General features: G+C 43.2%; 1 protein-coding gene across 2 annotated transcripts in view; it reads right to left on the bottom strand.

Annotated features, from left to right (window-relative positions):
- Positions 1-4,556: 4,556 nt before the first annotated feature.
- Positions 4,557-18,086, bottom strand: part of pxk (PX domain containing serine/threonine kinase) — a 44,957-nt gene continuing 31,427 nt past the window's right edge. Inside the window, exons 17-19 of one of the 2 annotated variants that reach the window (XM_075460049.1) lie at positions 15,635-15,694; positions 15,000-15,028; positions 5,635-5,723 (exon numbers count right to left, since the gene is read on the bottom strand). In XM_075460049.1, the coding sequence (XP_075316164.1) occupies positions 15,012-15,028; positions 15,635-15,694 (77 nt within the window). In that variant the 3' untranslated portion in view covers positions 5,635-5,723; positions 15,000-15,011. Of the gene's footprint in view, positions 5,724-14,999; positions 15,029-15,634; positions 15,695-18,086 lie in introns of both variants that reach the window. The other variant, XM_075460048.1, reaches the window with a different exon arrangement.

The following is an 18,086-nucleotide window of genomic DNA, read 5'->3' as shown; positions in this document are numbered from 1 at the left end:
AAGTATATTATTAGCAAAGAGGCTGGTTGCTTTAGCGTGGAAATGGATTAGTGAAGGAATGACTTGCATTGTTAGCTACAACCCTATTTTCTCTTCCAGAATATTTGGGGCTTCTTTATAAGTTACTTTGAGAAAACAACTTGGCTAGGTGTTTACTGTCGAGCCTGCTGTAAATCCTCAGTTCTTAGGGCTCAACTCGGGACAAATATGACTGTTAATCACACTTAAAACCTAAGAATGCATTTATTTCATCATTATAAACAGAAAACAAGTTTGTTTCCAATGACTGAAGTGATTTTCCCGTCTAATATCCATCTCTCATGTCACTTTTAAGCATTAATCTAACTGTAGGAGCACGCAAACAACATCCAGCTGTCACAAGAGCTGACGTCTTAAAGGAGAATTTAAACCTGGTGAAAAAACACGCACGATACACTGAATATTTTTATCACTGTTTTTATTTAGGCATTTAAAATCCAACATTTCATGGTGCGTTCATTTGCCACCATCACGTGAAATAAACACAACTCACTCTTTTTCCCTGAACCACTTTTAAGAAAATGTTTATTCGGTTGATACAAGTATTATAATTTAGAGTCGATGAAGATGAGGGTGGTTTTGCAGCCCAACTCGACCACAAACCTGGTGATTAGTGAGTGTTTTTGTTTAAGGAACACAAACACTCCTCCAACCCTCTAAAGTGCTGCACACACGACATTCTGACACAACTTAAAGATCATTCAGGATGTGGAGACCGTCGCTTTAGGCCGGATTGCACTGATTAACCAAGACACATGAGCACTACGACTTTGTTTATAGTGATAAGAGTCTTCAGGAGGCGGGATTCACAACTAAATGCGTTTCACTCGCCAACACTTCAGCACACAAACTCAGTTTTACACTCGGGTGAAGTTACACCATCACAGCTAACATCCTGGCACGTAAAAGTTTAATAATCTGCATATTTAACAGCTTCCAGAAACCAGAAGAACATGCTTTTTTTCTGTAAATGTTCAGCTGCTCCTTTAAGTTTTAGCCAAACTCTTCATGTTCGACATCAAAGGTCTGCTGAGGAAGATCGGACGATCTGATCTGAAAAGATCCCCGAAAGCTACTAAATAAACTGTGAGGCTGTTTTTTATGTTGAGATTCTGACGACCGAGCCCTCAACCATGGGGAGAACTGAGGTGGCGTCTTTAGATCAGGAGCATTTGTCTGTTTGCAGGCAAGATATATGGAAGTTTTTCTCTGCCATCAGAGTTTGAATACGAATTTCTAATGTTGAATTTTTACAGCATCAAAATCAGACTTTGAATTTGAAAAACCAACAGTAAATAAAAATAAAAAATTCTAAAAACAAAAATCAATGTAAAAGAATTCAGTGAAAAAAAATTCAATGGAAAAAAATTCAACTTCAAAAAATTCAGTGGAAAAAAAATTCAACTTCAAAAGATTCAGTGGAAAAAAAAATAATGGAAAAAAATTCAACTTCAAACGATTCAGTGGAAAAAAAATTCAATGGAAAAAAATTCAACTTCAAACGATTCAGTGGAAAAAAAATTCAATGGAAAAAAATTCAGTGGAAAAAAAATTCAATGGAAAAAAGTTCAATAGAAAAAAATTCAACTTCAAAAGATTCAGTGGGGAAAAAATTAAACTTCACAAATGATTTTTTCCACTGAATTTTTTGAAGTTGAAATTTTTTTCCATTGATTTTTCTTTTTTAGAAATAGATTTTTTTTACACTGTTGGTTTTTCAAATTCAAAGTCTGATTTTGATGCTGTAAAAATTCAATATTAGAAATTCGTATTCAAACTCTGATGGCACAGAAAAACTTCCATAGATAACACAGAAACCACACAGCTGAATTTCATGAAACTTGGTAAATCTGAGAATGTGCAAACAAGGAAAAGCTCTCTTGGTTTTGGTCAATTTTGCCAAACAAACTTTATAGTTCAGGCATCTCAACTGTACGGTTTTGCTGTTTTTTGTGTAAAAACTTTATAGGTTTTTCCCCATAAAATGTGTACTGTAGGTGGTCATCACCTCAAATTTGTAGCCAAATGTCCTGTGGACAGTTTTCAAACTGGTAAAAAACAGCGAGCAGTGGATCAGAACTGCAGAAACTTCTCACTCCCACTGGGTTTAACCCCATCACGTGTTGTCCGTTTTACTGCAAATGGGACAATAATTCACTAAATTAGCATCATGTTCTATCAGGTAAGAAATTAAACGAGTGTTTGGAGACCATAAACTCAGCTTTAAGGCACTTCTGCATTCATTTCTTAAACAAGAGACGATATTAGTCTTTTATTCAGGATTCAATAAAAAAAAAAGGAGTTTATTTCATTATCCATGGTCCAATTCTCCTTCATAAAATCAGACATTGTACTTATTGCTGATCTCGATAAACTGTGAGCTGAAGTGTTGGCGTCCTCACCAGCGGAGCTCCATAAATAGTTGCTTTCTATGCATCTTATTGTCACATGCAATTAAAGAACAAAACAAAAACAAAAACATTAAGATTTCTACAGGCACAATGACTCGTATGGCACAACAAAATAAAATATGGACACAACACGCTGAAACAGAACTGAACTGAAATAAAAAAAAATGAAATTAATAGGTCTGAAATGAACCTTCGATAAAACTGAGCTCTGAGGAGGTTTGACTCAGAGCCGTTACCGTCAGGACTCATTAAACAACTAAACTTTAGTAGCAAACCTGTCGATAAGTGATGATTTATGTTTTCTTTTACAAATTAAATGACTGTTTGGGAGCTAAAAGAAGAAAAGAAATCACATTAAAAAATAATTTGGATTGTCAGATGTCGGGGTCACATGACGGGGTCAGATGTCGGGGGTCAGATGTCGGGGTCACATGACGGGGTCAGATGTCGGGGGTCACATGACGGGGTCAGATGTCGGGGGTCACATGTCGGGGGTCACATGACGGGGGTCACATGACGGGGTCACATGTCAGGGGTCACATGTCGGGGTCACATGACGGGGTCAGATGTCGGGGGTCAGATGTCAGGGGTCACATGTCGGGGTCACATGTCGGGGGTCAGATGTCGGGGGTTAGATGTCGGGGGTTAGATGTCGGGGGTCAGATGTCGGGGTCACATGTCGGGGGTCAGATGTCGGGGGTTAGATGTCGGGGGTCACATGTCGGGGTCAGATGTCGGGGGTTAGATGTCGGGGGTTAGATGACGGGGGTCACATGACGGGGTCAGATGTCGGGGGTCAGATGTCGGGGGTCAGATGTCAGGGGTCACATGTCGGGGTCACATGTCGGGGGTCAGATGTCGGGGGTTAGATGTCGGGGGTCAGATGTCGGGGGTTAGATGTCGGGGGTCAGATGTCGGGGTCACATGACGGAGTCAGATGACGGGGTCAGATGTCGGGGGTTAGATGTCGGGGGTCAGATGTCGGGGGTCACATGTCAGGGGTCACATGTCGGGGTCAGATGACGGGGTCACATGTCGGGGTCACATGTCGGGGTCAGATGTCGGGGGTCAGATGACGGGGTCAGATGTCGGGAGTCAGATGACGGGGTCAGATGTCGGGGGTTAGATGTCGGGGGTCAGATGTCGGGGGTCACATGTCAGGGGTCACATGTCGGGGTCAGATGTCGGGGGTCACATGACGGGGTCATATGACGGGGTCAGATGTCGGGGGTCAGATGACGGGGTCAGATGTCGGGGGTCACATGACGGGGTCAGATGACGGGGTCAGATGTCGGGGTCACATGTCGGGGTCACATGACGGGGTCACATGTCGGGGTCAGATGTCGGGGTCAGATGACGGGGTCAGATGACGGGGTCAGATGTCGGGGGTCACATGACGGGGTCACATGACGGGGGTCACATATCGGGGTCACATGTCGGGGTCACATGTCGGGGTCACATGACGGGGTCACATGTCGGGGTCACATGACGGGGTCACATGACGGGGTCACATGACGGGGTCACATATCGGGGTCACATGTCGGGGTCACATGTCGGGGTCACATGACGGGGTCACATGTCGGGGTCACATGACGGGGTCACATGTCGGGGTCAGATGTCGGGGTCAGATGACGGGGTCAGATGTCGGGGGTCACATGACGGGGTCATATGACGGGGTCACATGTCGGGGGTCAGATGTTGGGGTCAGATGTCGGGGGTCAGATGTCGGGGGTCAGATGTCGGGGGTCACATGTCAGGGGTCACATGTCGGGCGTCAGATGTCGGGGTCAGATGTCGGGGTCAGATGACGGGGTCAGATGTCGGGGTCAGATGTCGGGGGTCAGATGTCAGGGTCACATGTCGGGGGTCAGATGTCGGGGGTCAGATGTCGGGGTCAGATGTCGGGGGTCAGATGTCGGGGTCACATGTCGGGGGTCAGATGTCGGGGGTCAGATGTCGGGGGTCAGATGTCGGGGGTCAGATGTCGGGGGTCAGATGTCGGGGTCACATGTCGGGGTCACATGTCGGGGTCACATGTCGGGGGTCACATGTCGGGGGTCACATGTCGGGGGTCACATGTCGGGGGTCACATGTCGGGGGTCACATGTCGGGGGTCACATGTCGGGGTCAGATGTCGGGGTCACATGTCGGGGTCAGATGTCGGGGGTCAGATGTCGGGGGTCAGATGTCTGGGGTCAGATGACGGGGGTCAGATGTCGGGGGTCACATGTCGGGGGTCACATGTCGGGGGTCACATGTCGGGGTCAGATGTCGGGGTCAGATGACGGGGTCAGATGTCTGGGGTCAGATGTCGGGGGTCAGATGTCGGGGTCAGATGTCGGGGTCAGATGACGGGGTCAGATGTCGGGGTCAGATGTCGGGGGTCAGATGTCGGGGGTCAGATGTCGGGGGTCAGATGTCGGGGGTCAGATGTCGGGGTCAGATGTCGGGGGTCAGATGTCGGGGGTCAGATGTCGGGGTCAGATGTCGGGGTCAGATGACGGGGTCAGATGACGGGGTCAGATGTCGGGGGTCAGATGTCGGGGTCAGATGACGGGGTCAGATGTCGGGGGTCAGATGAAGGGGTCAGATGTCGGGGGTCAGATGTCGGGGGTCAGATGTCGGGGGTCAGATGTCTGGGTCAGATGTCGGGGTCAGATGACGGGGTCAGATGTCGGGGTCAGATGTCGGGGGTCAGATGTCGGGGGTCAGATGAAGGGGTCAGATGTCGGGGGTCACATGTCGGGGGTCAGATGTCGGGGGTCAGATGAAGGGGTCAGATGACGGGGTCAGATGTCGGGGTCAGATGTCGGGGGTCAGATGTCGGGGGTCAGATGAAGGGGTCAGATGTCGGGGGTCACATGTCGGGGGTCACATGTCGGGGTCAGATGAAGGGGTCAGATGTCGGGGGTCAGATGTCGGGGGTCAGATGAAGGGGTCAGATGTCGGGGGTCAGATGTCGGGGGTCAGATGTCGGGGTCAGATGTCGGGGTCAGATGTCGGGGGTCAGATGTCGGGGTCAGATGTCGGGGGTCAGATGTCGGGGGTCAGATGTCGGGGGTCAGATGACTCAGATGACGGGCGTGCTGCGGTCCACGATGCGGGCCTTCCTCAGCCGGCCCTTGCTGAAGGCCTGGATGGAGCTGAGCAGGGCGGAGCGGCCCCCTCCCGCTGCATCAGGGGAGGACAGAGGTAGAGGAGGACAGGAGGCGGAGTCCGGCACATGAGGAGGAGGCGGCGGCGGCGGCGGAGGAGGAGGAGTCGTGTGCAATCCTGGATACGAGAAAGAAGAATGAGACGAAGGAGTGAGAAACAGTTCCTGCAGCGTTTTCTTTCATCGGGAGCTGGCTGCACAAAGATGAAGAAAAGTAAAAACTCGGTCATATAACTGAGGCTTTTAGCATCTTAAAGCACAGTTTGGTACCACTTTCAAATAAAGCTCCTCCTATCAAGAGAATAAAAACATACTTTATTTATCCCCCAGTGGGGGAAATTCAAATTAGTCAAGTAGCTCAAAAAATTATTAATATTTACAATGATTGTATATTAACAACAATAATACCGATTCTAATAAAAATACTACTACTAAGTAATAATAATAATAATAATAAATGACTAAATAAATTCTTTTTTTTTTTTAAAGAGTTTAATTTAATAACAAATCAAGGCTTTGTTATTAAAATGTCATTAAATAGCCAGAAAAATGTGGCTCCTCCCACATACCTAAAGCAAGACTCCATCATGCCTAAATCAGCTTTTAACGAGGGGTTTGGGAGGCAGAGCTGAAGCACAGCAGAGAGGGAGGGACTTTCCCTCAGTCTAAAGTTAAAGCTCTGCTTTAATCTAACACTGATTGATGATTTACTCTCTGATTCTTTGCCATCGTTCAGAAACTGTTTTCTCACTTCACAAAAAGCCAAAGATGGCTTTTTAAATAAAATAAACCATCTGCAGCTACAAATATTTGTTTAAATTAAACTCAAATCAAATGTTTATATGTCCGAAACACAATTTTTTAACCCAATTCACCACAGGCCTCCCATCCAGGAGACACATCCTTAGTTAAATCCATATATATATATATATATATATATATATATATATATATATTCAGTATATAAAAAGGTATTCATCCCAAAGTGGTAGTTTTTGTGTTTCCTCTAAAGACACAAGGACATTCTTTAAGTGAGTTCATCTTTGTGAAAGCAGCTCCCGCGGTTCAGTGAACAGGCTGAACTCAATCCACCATCAGTTCAGCGCAATCTCATTTACGCATCATCGAGTCCAGCGGCTCCCAAAGTAAATGCATTTACACCTCAGTAAACTTTATCCTGCCCTTTCTGTTGGTGAACTGGCTCTGAGTACTACATTACCCATGAGCCTCGGCAGATGTTTCTATGACGATTAGATTAAATCAGAGCTCTAGAACATTCAGTAAGGCTGTGTTCCAAACCGCATACTACATACTACATACTGCATACTACATACTACGTACTGCATACTACATACTGTATATTACGTACTGCATACTACATACTGCATACTACATACTACATACTGCATACTACATACTACATACTACATACTGCATATTACGTACTGCATACTACACACTGCATACTACATACTACATACTGCATACTACGTACTGCATACTACGTACTGCATACTACATACTGCATACTACATACTGCATATTACGTACTGCATACTACATACTACATACTACATACTGCATACTACATACTACATACTACATACTGCATACTACGTACTGCATACTACATACTGCATATTACGTACTGCATACTACATACTGCATATTACGTACTGCATACTACATACTGCATACTACATACTACATACTGCATACTACGTACTGCATACTACATACTGCATACTACATGCTGCATACTACATACTACATGCTGCATATTACATACTGCATCCTACATGCTGCATACTACATACTACGTACTGCATTCTGCATACTAAGTACTGCATACTACGTACTGCATACTACGTACTGCGTACTGCATACTACGTACTGCATACTACGTACTGCGTACTACATACTACATACTACATACTACTCGATCAGACAGTATGCAGAGCGTTTACCCACAATGCATTTCACTCCTGCCCGAGCCGAAATCAGCCGGCCTGAAGCTGATTTCTCTTAAGCTCTAAACTCTGTAAACTTTAGCAACATTTGAAACATTTTCAGGTGAGAAAGTAGTCGTTTAGATCCCCAACGTGTTGAAAACCTGACAAAATACCGGCTGTTTACAGTTTTGTTCCCACGAATTCGGCGCTACTAAAGCTAGCCGCAGTGAGCTAACGCACTTCCTGTTATTTTCACAAAATAAAATACCCGTTGCCTTTTATCATAGGGAAAGCCATTAGGATACAATTGGTGCTTTTGTTTTGAAAACAGGAAGTGAACCTACCCTCGTTGTAGCTAGCTTGAAACTGCCGTTTTGACAGGAAATGACGATCGGCGACGTCGCGTTACGTTGCATCTTGGGTAGTTTGAGTATGAGTAGTAACCTCATGATGCATACCCAACATTTAGGAGAATCTAGTATGCGTCCGGGAACTTCTGCTTACTCAAACTCGCATACTAACTCAGAAAGTTAGTAGGAGTAGTAGGAGTAGTATGCGGTTTGGAACACAGCCTAAGTCTGAACTCTTCTTCTGTCTCTAAATCAGAATCTGAAGCTCTCTGACTGGATGTCTTGTGGTAAACTGGAGCTGCAGCCGAGCGACAGGACCTCTGAGAATATTCTGAGAGAGTGAACTGAACGTGGATTGAACCTGAACCTGTTGCATTCCTTTCAGCTTTTCCCGTTTTGCATCCTAAAACTGAAAGTCTGCAGCAAAAAAAAAAATAAATAAAAAAAGCGAAACAACGGCTGCAAAACCGGCTGCGATATAATGAAATGACATCCGCCACCGGACCTGGAGAAACTTTTTACAGGCGAATTTCCTTCTTATCAGGCTGGGATTTTAGAAAAATCTAAACTATAAATCAGTGAATGACTTCAGAAGCACAGTCTTTCTCCAAGACAGCTGAGGGAAATGTTGGTTTTCATTACGTTTTGCAGCCACAGATGTGACCTTTCATCAAATATTCAGATAAGTCTTCAGTTATGTCCACAATTACGCTTCATGCGCCATCTCTGCTCATATGGGACAGTTCAAGGTCCAAACTTTACTATTTATAACGGAATTACAGGAAATGTTTGCAACCACAAACTGAGATCCAGTCAACACTTCTCCATCACAACTTAGATGTTTATATGACATTTGTGTCGCCTGGTCCCGTTTCTGTCAAGAATCTCAGAATTATTCCGAAAACATGGAACAGAAATGAAAGTTTGATGAAGATTTATAGTTAGGGCTGGGCGAGTTAACTCGTTATTATCGCGTTAACTTGTTAATTATTTAATGCCGATAAATATTTTATTGCACATTAACTCTTTGGGTGCCAAAGACGTCTATAGACGTCAATTGCGTTTTTTAACGGAGCGGGCTGGGGGGACAATCTAGCGGAGTTTGTCACTAAATCTTAGGCTTGTAAACACTAAACAGAGAATATACTGGCAAAATTAAGGTGGCAGCAGTGCCACTTTTTGGGTCAAACAGCTGTTTTTGGTGAAACCAACCTATGTTCTACTGTCTATTACTAAAGGACTGAAAATGGTAGAAACAAACTTTTTTTTCCTGATCAAAGAAGAGAGTCTACTCTTTCTTTTGGTAATTTCGGTGTGTACATAGTCATAAGACACACTTTTCTGTGGGTCTTGGAAAATCAGTCAAAATACTGTAAAACACTTGGCAGTATGGGTGGCTCTGCACTGAAAATGGCTGGCAGCCAATGAGTTAACGCAGGTTTTATTATTGTAAAAGTCACAGTCTTTTATTTTGTAAAAGTCTGTCGCTCACAGGCTTTTATTTTGTAAAAGTCTGCTGCTCACAGGCTTTTATTTTGTAAAAGTCTGTTGCTCACAGGCTTTTATTTTGTAAAAGTCTGCTGCTCACAGGCTTTTATTTTGTAAAAGTCTGTTGCTCACAGGCTTTTATTTTGTAAAAGTCTGCTGCTCACAGGCTTTTATTTTGTAAAAGTCTGCTGCTCACAAGCTTTTATTTTGTAAAAGTCTGCTGCTCACAGGCTTTTATTTTGTAAAAGTCTGTTGCTCACAGGCTTTTATTCTGTAAAAGTCTGCTGCTGTCTGCTGTGGAACAGGAAAAGAAAGTAATCGGCGGATCCACCAAACATGGAGAAGGGTACGGAACTTTTACTCGGCCATTTTCATGTTAAAGTTCTTCCAGACGGCGGAGTCGACAGAACCAAAGTCATCTGTAAACACTGCCAAGTTGAATTGTCTTCTCAGCGTAGTAGTTCCAGTCTAAAATATCACTTAAAGGCAAAACACACAACTGATAGCAGCAAGTCATTCAAGGAAACAGACAGTGGAGCGAGGCTTCTACATAAAAACTACAGAAAGATGCTGATGTTAAAAGTGTGTTTGCACAACAAATGTTATGGCACTTTCATTCATATGGCAGCACATTTAAAATAAAGCTAAATGCTAAAAGCTATACGCTACTTTTGGATTCATTTTTGGATTCTGCGTACAAATGTGATTAATCGTGATTAATCAGGGAAATCATGTGATTAACTAGTTTAAACATTTTAATCGTTGCCCAGCCCTATTTTTAAGGCTTTAAGTCTACATCTTTGTACACATAATTAGCTTTAGTGAGAAGTCATTTGATTCAAAGTTGTAAGAATGTGAAGCTGCTGGGAGACTTCTCCCCGTCAGCCAATCACAGCTCTGATTTCAGCAGCATTCGCTGCAGTGATTGTCCAATGAGAGGCTCTTATCTACTTGCTTAGTTAGATCCAGGAGGAGAGGCAGCGTGTGATCGTGTCCATCACACAGAGAATCAGATTAAGACTCAATTTCAAATCATTCGGATTGGTTTTGGGGAAGATCCCTAAATTAAATACACTTTTTGGTATTTTGATGTTAGATAAAAACGAGCCCAGACCTCCAAATAACTAAAAAAAGTCGCAGATAACACCCAACACCTACGCTAAAAACCCAACTGAAAGCCGTTTATGTGGACAGAGAATTATCTGAAAATGCGATGAAGCAAAAAAACAATTAACCGAAGCTTTTGGTCAACTGTGCGTCGGCTCTATGAGACTTTGAGGGGAAATGAGTTCAGATGTGTTCAACAACCTGCCAAATGTTCACTGTGACACTGAACCAAAGCAGCAAACAGCACAGAGACACAGAGACACAGAGACAGACAGAGACAGAGACACAGAGACAGAGACACAGACAGACAGAGACACAGAGACACAGAGACACAGACAGAGACACAGAGACACACAGACACAGAGACACAGAGACACAGAGACACAGAGACACAGAGACACAGACAGACAGAGACACAGAGACACAGAGACACAGAGACACAGAGACAGAGACACAGACAGACAGAGACACAGAGAGACAGAGACACAGAGACACAGAGACAGAGACACAGACAGACAGAGACACAGACAGACACAGACACAGAGACACAGAGACACAGAGACACAGAGACACAGAGACACAGACAGACAGAGACACAGAGACAGACAGAGACACACAGACACAGAGACACAGAGACACAGAGACACAGAGACACAGAGACACACAGACACACAGACACAGAGACAGACAGAGACACAGACAGACACAGACACAGAGACACAGAGACACAGAGACACAGAGACACAGACAGACAGAGACACAGAGACACAGAGACACAGAGACAGAGACACAGACAGACAGAGACACAGAGACACAGAGACACAGAGACACAGAGACACAGAGACACAGACAGACAGAGACACAGAGACAGACAGAGACACACAGACACAGAGACACAGAGACACAGAGACACAGAGACACAGAGACACACAGACACAGAGACACAGAGACACACAGACACAGAGACAGACAGAGACACAGAGACACACAGACACAGAGACACAGAGACACAGAGACACAGAGACACAGAGACACACAGACACAGAGACAGACAGAGACACAGAGACACAGACAGACAGAGACAGAGACACAGAGACACAGAGACACAGACAGAGACAGACAGAGACACAGAGACACAGAGACACAGACAGAGACACAGACAGAGACACAGAGACACAGAGACACAGACAGAGACACAGACAGAGACACAGAGACACAGACAGAGACACAGACAGAGACACAGACAGAGACACAGACAGAGACACAGAGACACAGACAGAGACACAGACAGAGACACAGAGACACAGACAGAGACACAGACAGAGACAGACAGAGACACAGACAGAGACACAGACAGACAGAGACACAGACAGAGACACAGACACAGACACAGACAGAGACACAGACAGAGACACAGACAGAGACACAGACAGAGACACAGACAGAGACAGACAGAGACACAGACAGAGACACAGACAGAGACACAGACAGAGACAGACAGACATGCAGACGGAACAGAGCGATCACAATCTCCAATGAAAGAGCAGCAAGGAGCTGCGCTGCTGCTGACGTCTGCGAGTCATTGCAGATTGTGAGGTTTCTGTAAAGATGCTCGTACACCCTGTGGCAAGCCTTTTGGTTTACACAGAAGAGACCATCTGATTGGATAAAAAAGGATCAGGTGACCTCCCAAGCACATAAAGTGAAGACCGGAATCTTTTCAGAACACATTTAGTCCTCGCTTTCAGGCTAAAGTGCCAACTACACTCCGTTTGTGTTGAATAAATATCTAACGCAGTGTAAAATGTGTTTTGCCCATCGGAGGTTGTATTTACCTCAGTTTAACACCTGGTGAGGACCAGATGATTTTACTTCATGAGGTTAGGATTCACACAACCTTAAAAATGAGTCAGGGTTTACCTTCTTTTCACTCAACTCAAACTCAACATGGTTCGGTCAGATCTCACAGAAAACTCTGCACCGGTTCTGTATCCGTTCACACCAGAGATGGGGACTCGAGTCGCTGTTTTGGTGACTTGACAAAAAAAGAAAAGACTTGAGACTCGTCTCGGACTTGGAAGTTAAAGACTCAGCACTCGACTTGAGTGTTATTCAGTTTGAATATAAAATTAATTATTAAAAAAATAATATCGATTACCCGGTAGGAGCGCAGGATCAACATGTCAGCGGGAGGGGGACCGAGAGTCATGGGCTGTGTTCGAAACCGCATACTTCCATTCTACATACTGCATACTACATACTGCATACTACATACTGCATACTACATACGGCATATTACATACTGCATACTGCATACGGCATATTACATACTGCATACTGCATACTACATACGGCATATTACATACTGCATACTGCATACTACATACGGCATATTACATACTGCATACTGCATACTACATACGGCATATTACATACTGCATACTGCATATTACATACTGCATACTGCATACTACATACTGCATACTACATACTACATACTACACACTGCATACTACACACTGCATACTACATACTGCATACTACATACTGCATACTGCATACTACACACTGCATACTACACACTGCATACTGCATACTACATACTGCATACTACATACTGCATACTGCATACTACATACGGCATATTACATACTGCATACTGCATATTACATACTGCATATTACATACTGCATACTACATACTACACACTGCATACTACACACTGCATACTACATACTGCATACTACATACGGCATACTACATACTGCATACTTCCATACTTCATACTCATCGATCAGACAGTATGCAGAGCGTTTACCCACAATGCATTTCGCTCCTGCCCGAGCTGAAATCAGCCGGCCTGAAGCTGATTTCTCTTAAGCTCTAAACTCTGTAAACTTTAGCAACATTTGAAACATTTTCAGGTGAGAAAGTAGTCGTTTAGATCCCCAACGTGTTGAAAACCTGACAAAATACCGGCTGTTTACAATTTTGTTCCCACGAATTCGGCGCTGCTAAAGCTAGCCGCAGTGAGCAACGCACTTCCTGTTATTTTCACAAAATAAAATACCCGTTGCCTTTTATCATAGGGAAAGCCATTACCAAACAATTGGTGCTTTTGTTTTGAAAACAGGAAGTGAACCTACCCTCGTTGTAGCTAGCTTGAAACTGCCGTTTTGACAGGAAATGACGATCAGCGACGTCACGTTACGTTGCATCTTGGGTAGTTTGAGTATGAGTAGTAACCTCATGATGCATACCCAACATTTAGGAGAATCTAGTATGCATCCGGGAACTTCTGCTTACTCAAACTCGCATACTAACTCAGAAAGTTAGTAGGAGAAGTAGGAGAAGAATGCGGTTTCGAACACGGCCATTGTCTTCGGCTTTCGTAATCACCATTTTGACGGCAAAAGACGAACAGCACAGTGCAAGACATGCGGCATCAACATCTCGGACAGCCAGACGACAACTTTGAACTTTGTTCGTCATTCGAAGATCCATTCTGACCAGGAAGTGCTCGTCAAATTAGCTAATATTATCCTGTTAGCCTAGTCAGTAGTTAGCTAACGTTAGCTTGATATGATACGGGGTGGACAGGTTGGACACATTGGCCAATGATGTTTACTGACAGTTATTATATATTGTCTTTTCACTTTATTAAGATCAGATTCTGCAGGTAAAACTGCAATAATAAGGTGACTTTGACTTTGAAAAAATTACTTGGGACTTGAAAGCAAAGACTTGAGACTTGCACATGTGTGACTTGGTCCCATCTCTGGTTCACACCGACACAGATACACTCAGCTGAGAGGCCTCACATTTGAACGTCTGAATGCCATCAGCAACATCATTCTCATAGCGTTCAGACCCCCAAAACTCCAGCGACCTCATTATGAACGATCCAGGCGCTTCTGAAACAGAAACCTCGGTGTCGGTTTAGGCTTCATGTTCCACCCACACAAATAATTTAAAATAAACGTGTCCAGATTCTGCAACATTCTCCAAAATAAAAGCCCCTGCCCCACCCCCCAGATCTGGGAAAAGTTAGCCCAGCACCATGTTCCCCAGGCTGGATTATTGCAGCTCAGAAAGCAGCCGCCGGGCTTCTCACTGGTTCTAACAGACGGTGTAACATCAGCTCCATCCTGGCTGCTCTGCGCCGCCTCTCTGGACATTTTAGGACTGATTTTAAGATTTTGTGCCTTTGTTATCAGACTTTGGAACGACGTGCCTGAGTCACTTAGGCTCGCACAATCAATAACTTCTTTTAAATCACTTCTTAAACTCATGTGACCTCGTCCTTTATTTATTTACTTGTGATTGTTTGGCTCACAACACTGCTTTTTTCTTCTTATTATTATTATTATTATTATCATGAACTCCGCCCAGAAGCTTGCTGAGAGGTCAGGGTGTACGACACCTTTACAAAACACCAGCTGCCTTCATCATCATCATCATCATCATCAACAACAACATCAGAATTATTTTACTTTACCCAAAGACACGGTCAGAATGGTGCATGCTCTATGGTGGAGACAGCACGGGAGGAAGAGAAAGGAGATGGCTGTTATCTGTTCAGTAAATCCATCATTTACACAGTATCACCAGGAGGAGAGGGAGAGGAGAGGAGAGGAGAGGAGAGGAGAGGAGAGGAGAGGAGAGGAGAGGAGAGGAGAGGAGAGGAGAGGATGAAAGAAGGGTTGGAAACTGATGTTATTCTTCTATAATCAATCAGAAAAGTCAGATGTGATGTTTTGGATCTAAAATAAAGCATCTGTGTTTCCACCCTGCTTCCAGCTGGACTCCCAGCAGAGTCACTAACACACTGCAGTATTAGTCAGATACCTGTCTGAAAAGCACATGATGAGATAGAGGTGAAGAGACAGACAGACAAGGCCAGTTAATGACAAGTCTTCATCATCACACAGACACGTTTAAAAAGTCTGACTTAAAGATGTTAAACATGTTGTTTATCCGAGCACATGAAAGGCAGGTGGGCACCACATGGGGGCGCTGCAGGATCTGTCTGACACTCTCCAAGACGAACAGAGACAGACGGACAAAAGAGAAACAGGAAGCTGGACAGACACACAGAAAGACAGACAGATGAAGATGAAAAGGCAGGCGTACCTGTAGTGGATGGGGGAGTGGGGGAGGAGGGGCATGTGGGGGGGGAGCTGGCTCCAGAACCTGCAGGTGCACAGAAAAAAACATCAATCAGAATACATGAAGAAGAAAAAGAAGAAAAAAACCATCAATCAGCACACGTGAAGAAGAAAAAAACAAAAAAAAACATCAATCAGCACACGTGAAGAAGAAAAAAACAAAAAACATCAGCACACGTGAAGAAGAAAAAAACAAAAAACATCAGCACACGTGAAGAAGAAAAAAACAAAAAAAAAACATCAGCACACGTGAAGAAGAAAAAAACAAAAAAAAAAACATCAGCACACGTGAAGAAGAAAAAAAACAAAAAAAATACATCAATCAGCACACGTGAAGAAGAAAAAAACAAAAAAAAACATCAGCACACGTGAAGAAGAAAAAAACAAAAAAAAACATCAGCACACGTGAAGAAGAAAAAAACAAAAAAAACACATCAATCAGCACACGTGAAGAAGAAAAACAAAAAAAACCATCAATCAGCACACGTGAAAAAGAAAAAAACAAAAAAAAACATCAATCAGCACACGTGAAGAAGAAAAAAACAAAAAAAAACATCAATCAGCACACGTGAAGAAGAAAAAAACAAAAAAAAACATCAGCACACGTGAAGCAGAAAAAAACATCAATCAGCACACGTGAAGAAGAAAAAAACAAAAAAAAACATCAATCAGCACACGTGAAGAAAAAAACAAAAAAAAACATCAATCAGCACACGTGAAGAAGAAAAAAACAAAAAAAAACATCAATCAGCACACGTGAAGAAGAAAAAAACAAAACAAAAAACATCAATCAGCACACGTGAAGAAGAAAAAGAAGAAAAAGAGGCAACAGTGGGTCTTTTAGGTGATATTTTATGATCAATAAATGTTTATTCAGGACACATGCGGTGCTTTTTACGGAAGAGTATTAGGGCCAGGCATAAGAAAAAATATTTATATTTTGCCTGTCGAGAATAAAGTCGACATGTCGTTTTCTTGAAAATTTGACTTTATTCTCGACAGGCAAAATATAAATATTTTTTCTTATGCCTGGCCCTAATACTCTTCCGTAGCTTTTAGAGCTCAGAGCTTTTACAACTTTATTGTGTCAGCACTGAGGTTTCTACTCTTCTGTTGTTCCAAACTGAGTCCCTGAGTCGGGAAGATGACCGGTTGGTCTGAAAGCAACCGCTGCCTACTTAGAGCTAAATTTAACCACTTTTCAGACACTAAAAAGCAGAAGCTGCCAGTGACAAATCTGATGACTTTCAGGATAAACTTTCTAACATTCGTCCTTAAAAACAGATCCGAGTCATCCGCTGCTTCATCATCTTACATATAAATACATGCAAATACAAAGAAATCACAGCACACAGCTCGTCTTTAGCTTATGTGCATGGTTTCCAGATGCAGCGGTTATAAAAATCAAGGTTATACTAGAGCAGAGCAGCAGTCTTAAAATGCTGTGAAAGACCACGGGTTAACTTAATAACCTTAATCTCTCTGTAATAACTTCAGCCTTTGTTTTGCTCTCCAACAGCAGAAAAACACACGGTTGCATTGGCAGAGAGGAAATGTAATAACACAGAGTAGGAAAGGAGCAGATGTATCGCCCAAAGTCATAATTAGCTTCATAGAGGACGAGAAGCCGCAAACATAGATGCTAACAACATGACATCTGGCAAATTTTTGGGTGTTTTTTTTTGCTCTTTGACTTTGATATAACTCCACTGTCGTGAAAACAAAGCTCTGTGTGAGCCCTGCACATGCACAGCCTCGCACATTAATTCGTTGTTTTGTTGAATGAGCCACAAAGACGCCATGAAAAAACAAAAGCTTGTTGTGCAGGGCTGGAAACCAAAGTCGTAAACTGCGGTACCTCAGCAAACCAGGCGCTCCCGGGCAGCTTCAGACTCGGGAATGTACATAACAGAAGGCAAAGTACTTCAAAACAAGCTTTAAAGTCCACAAACTTCTCTAGTGTTTTTTTCAAAAACCTCGGGGATATACGCCACATGCGTTTATATTGATTGATTGACTTCAATATCAGGGTTAAACAAAAAGTGCAGATGGTTAACATCTGCAACTAACTGCCAAATTAACCAAACACCTCAACTAACTCTTTACTTAGCTAACTAACCACCCACCTTTCAAATGAACTGGAAATACCCAGCATGCTAAAAGGAAGCTAACCAAGACACACACGCTACTCTGCAAGTAAATTAAATCATCAACTATTTGGGTTTATTTTTTGTTGTTGTCTGAATTATTAAATTAATCTACCCAAGTTCATTAGCTCCGGTTACCTTTATATTCACCTTTTTGATGGTTTCTGTGGATAAAAAAGACTCACTGGCAGATGAGTTAATTAACTGTGTTGCCAACACCTTTACACCCTTCAAAGAAAGGGAAATAGTTCTGTAATTATTGTGTTTTAG

The sequence above is a fragment of the Odontesthes bonariensis genome, chromosome 3 (genome assembly GCF_027942865.1).
Source record: "Odontesthes bonariensis isolate fOdoBon6 chromosome 3, fOdoBon6.hap1, whole genome shotgun sequence".
Lineage (NCBI taxonomy): Eukaryota > Metazoa > Chordata > Actinopteri > Atheriniformes > Atherinopsidae > Odontesthes > Odontesthes bonariensis.
This window is presented reverse-complemented; position numbering and strand designations above follow the sequence as displayed.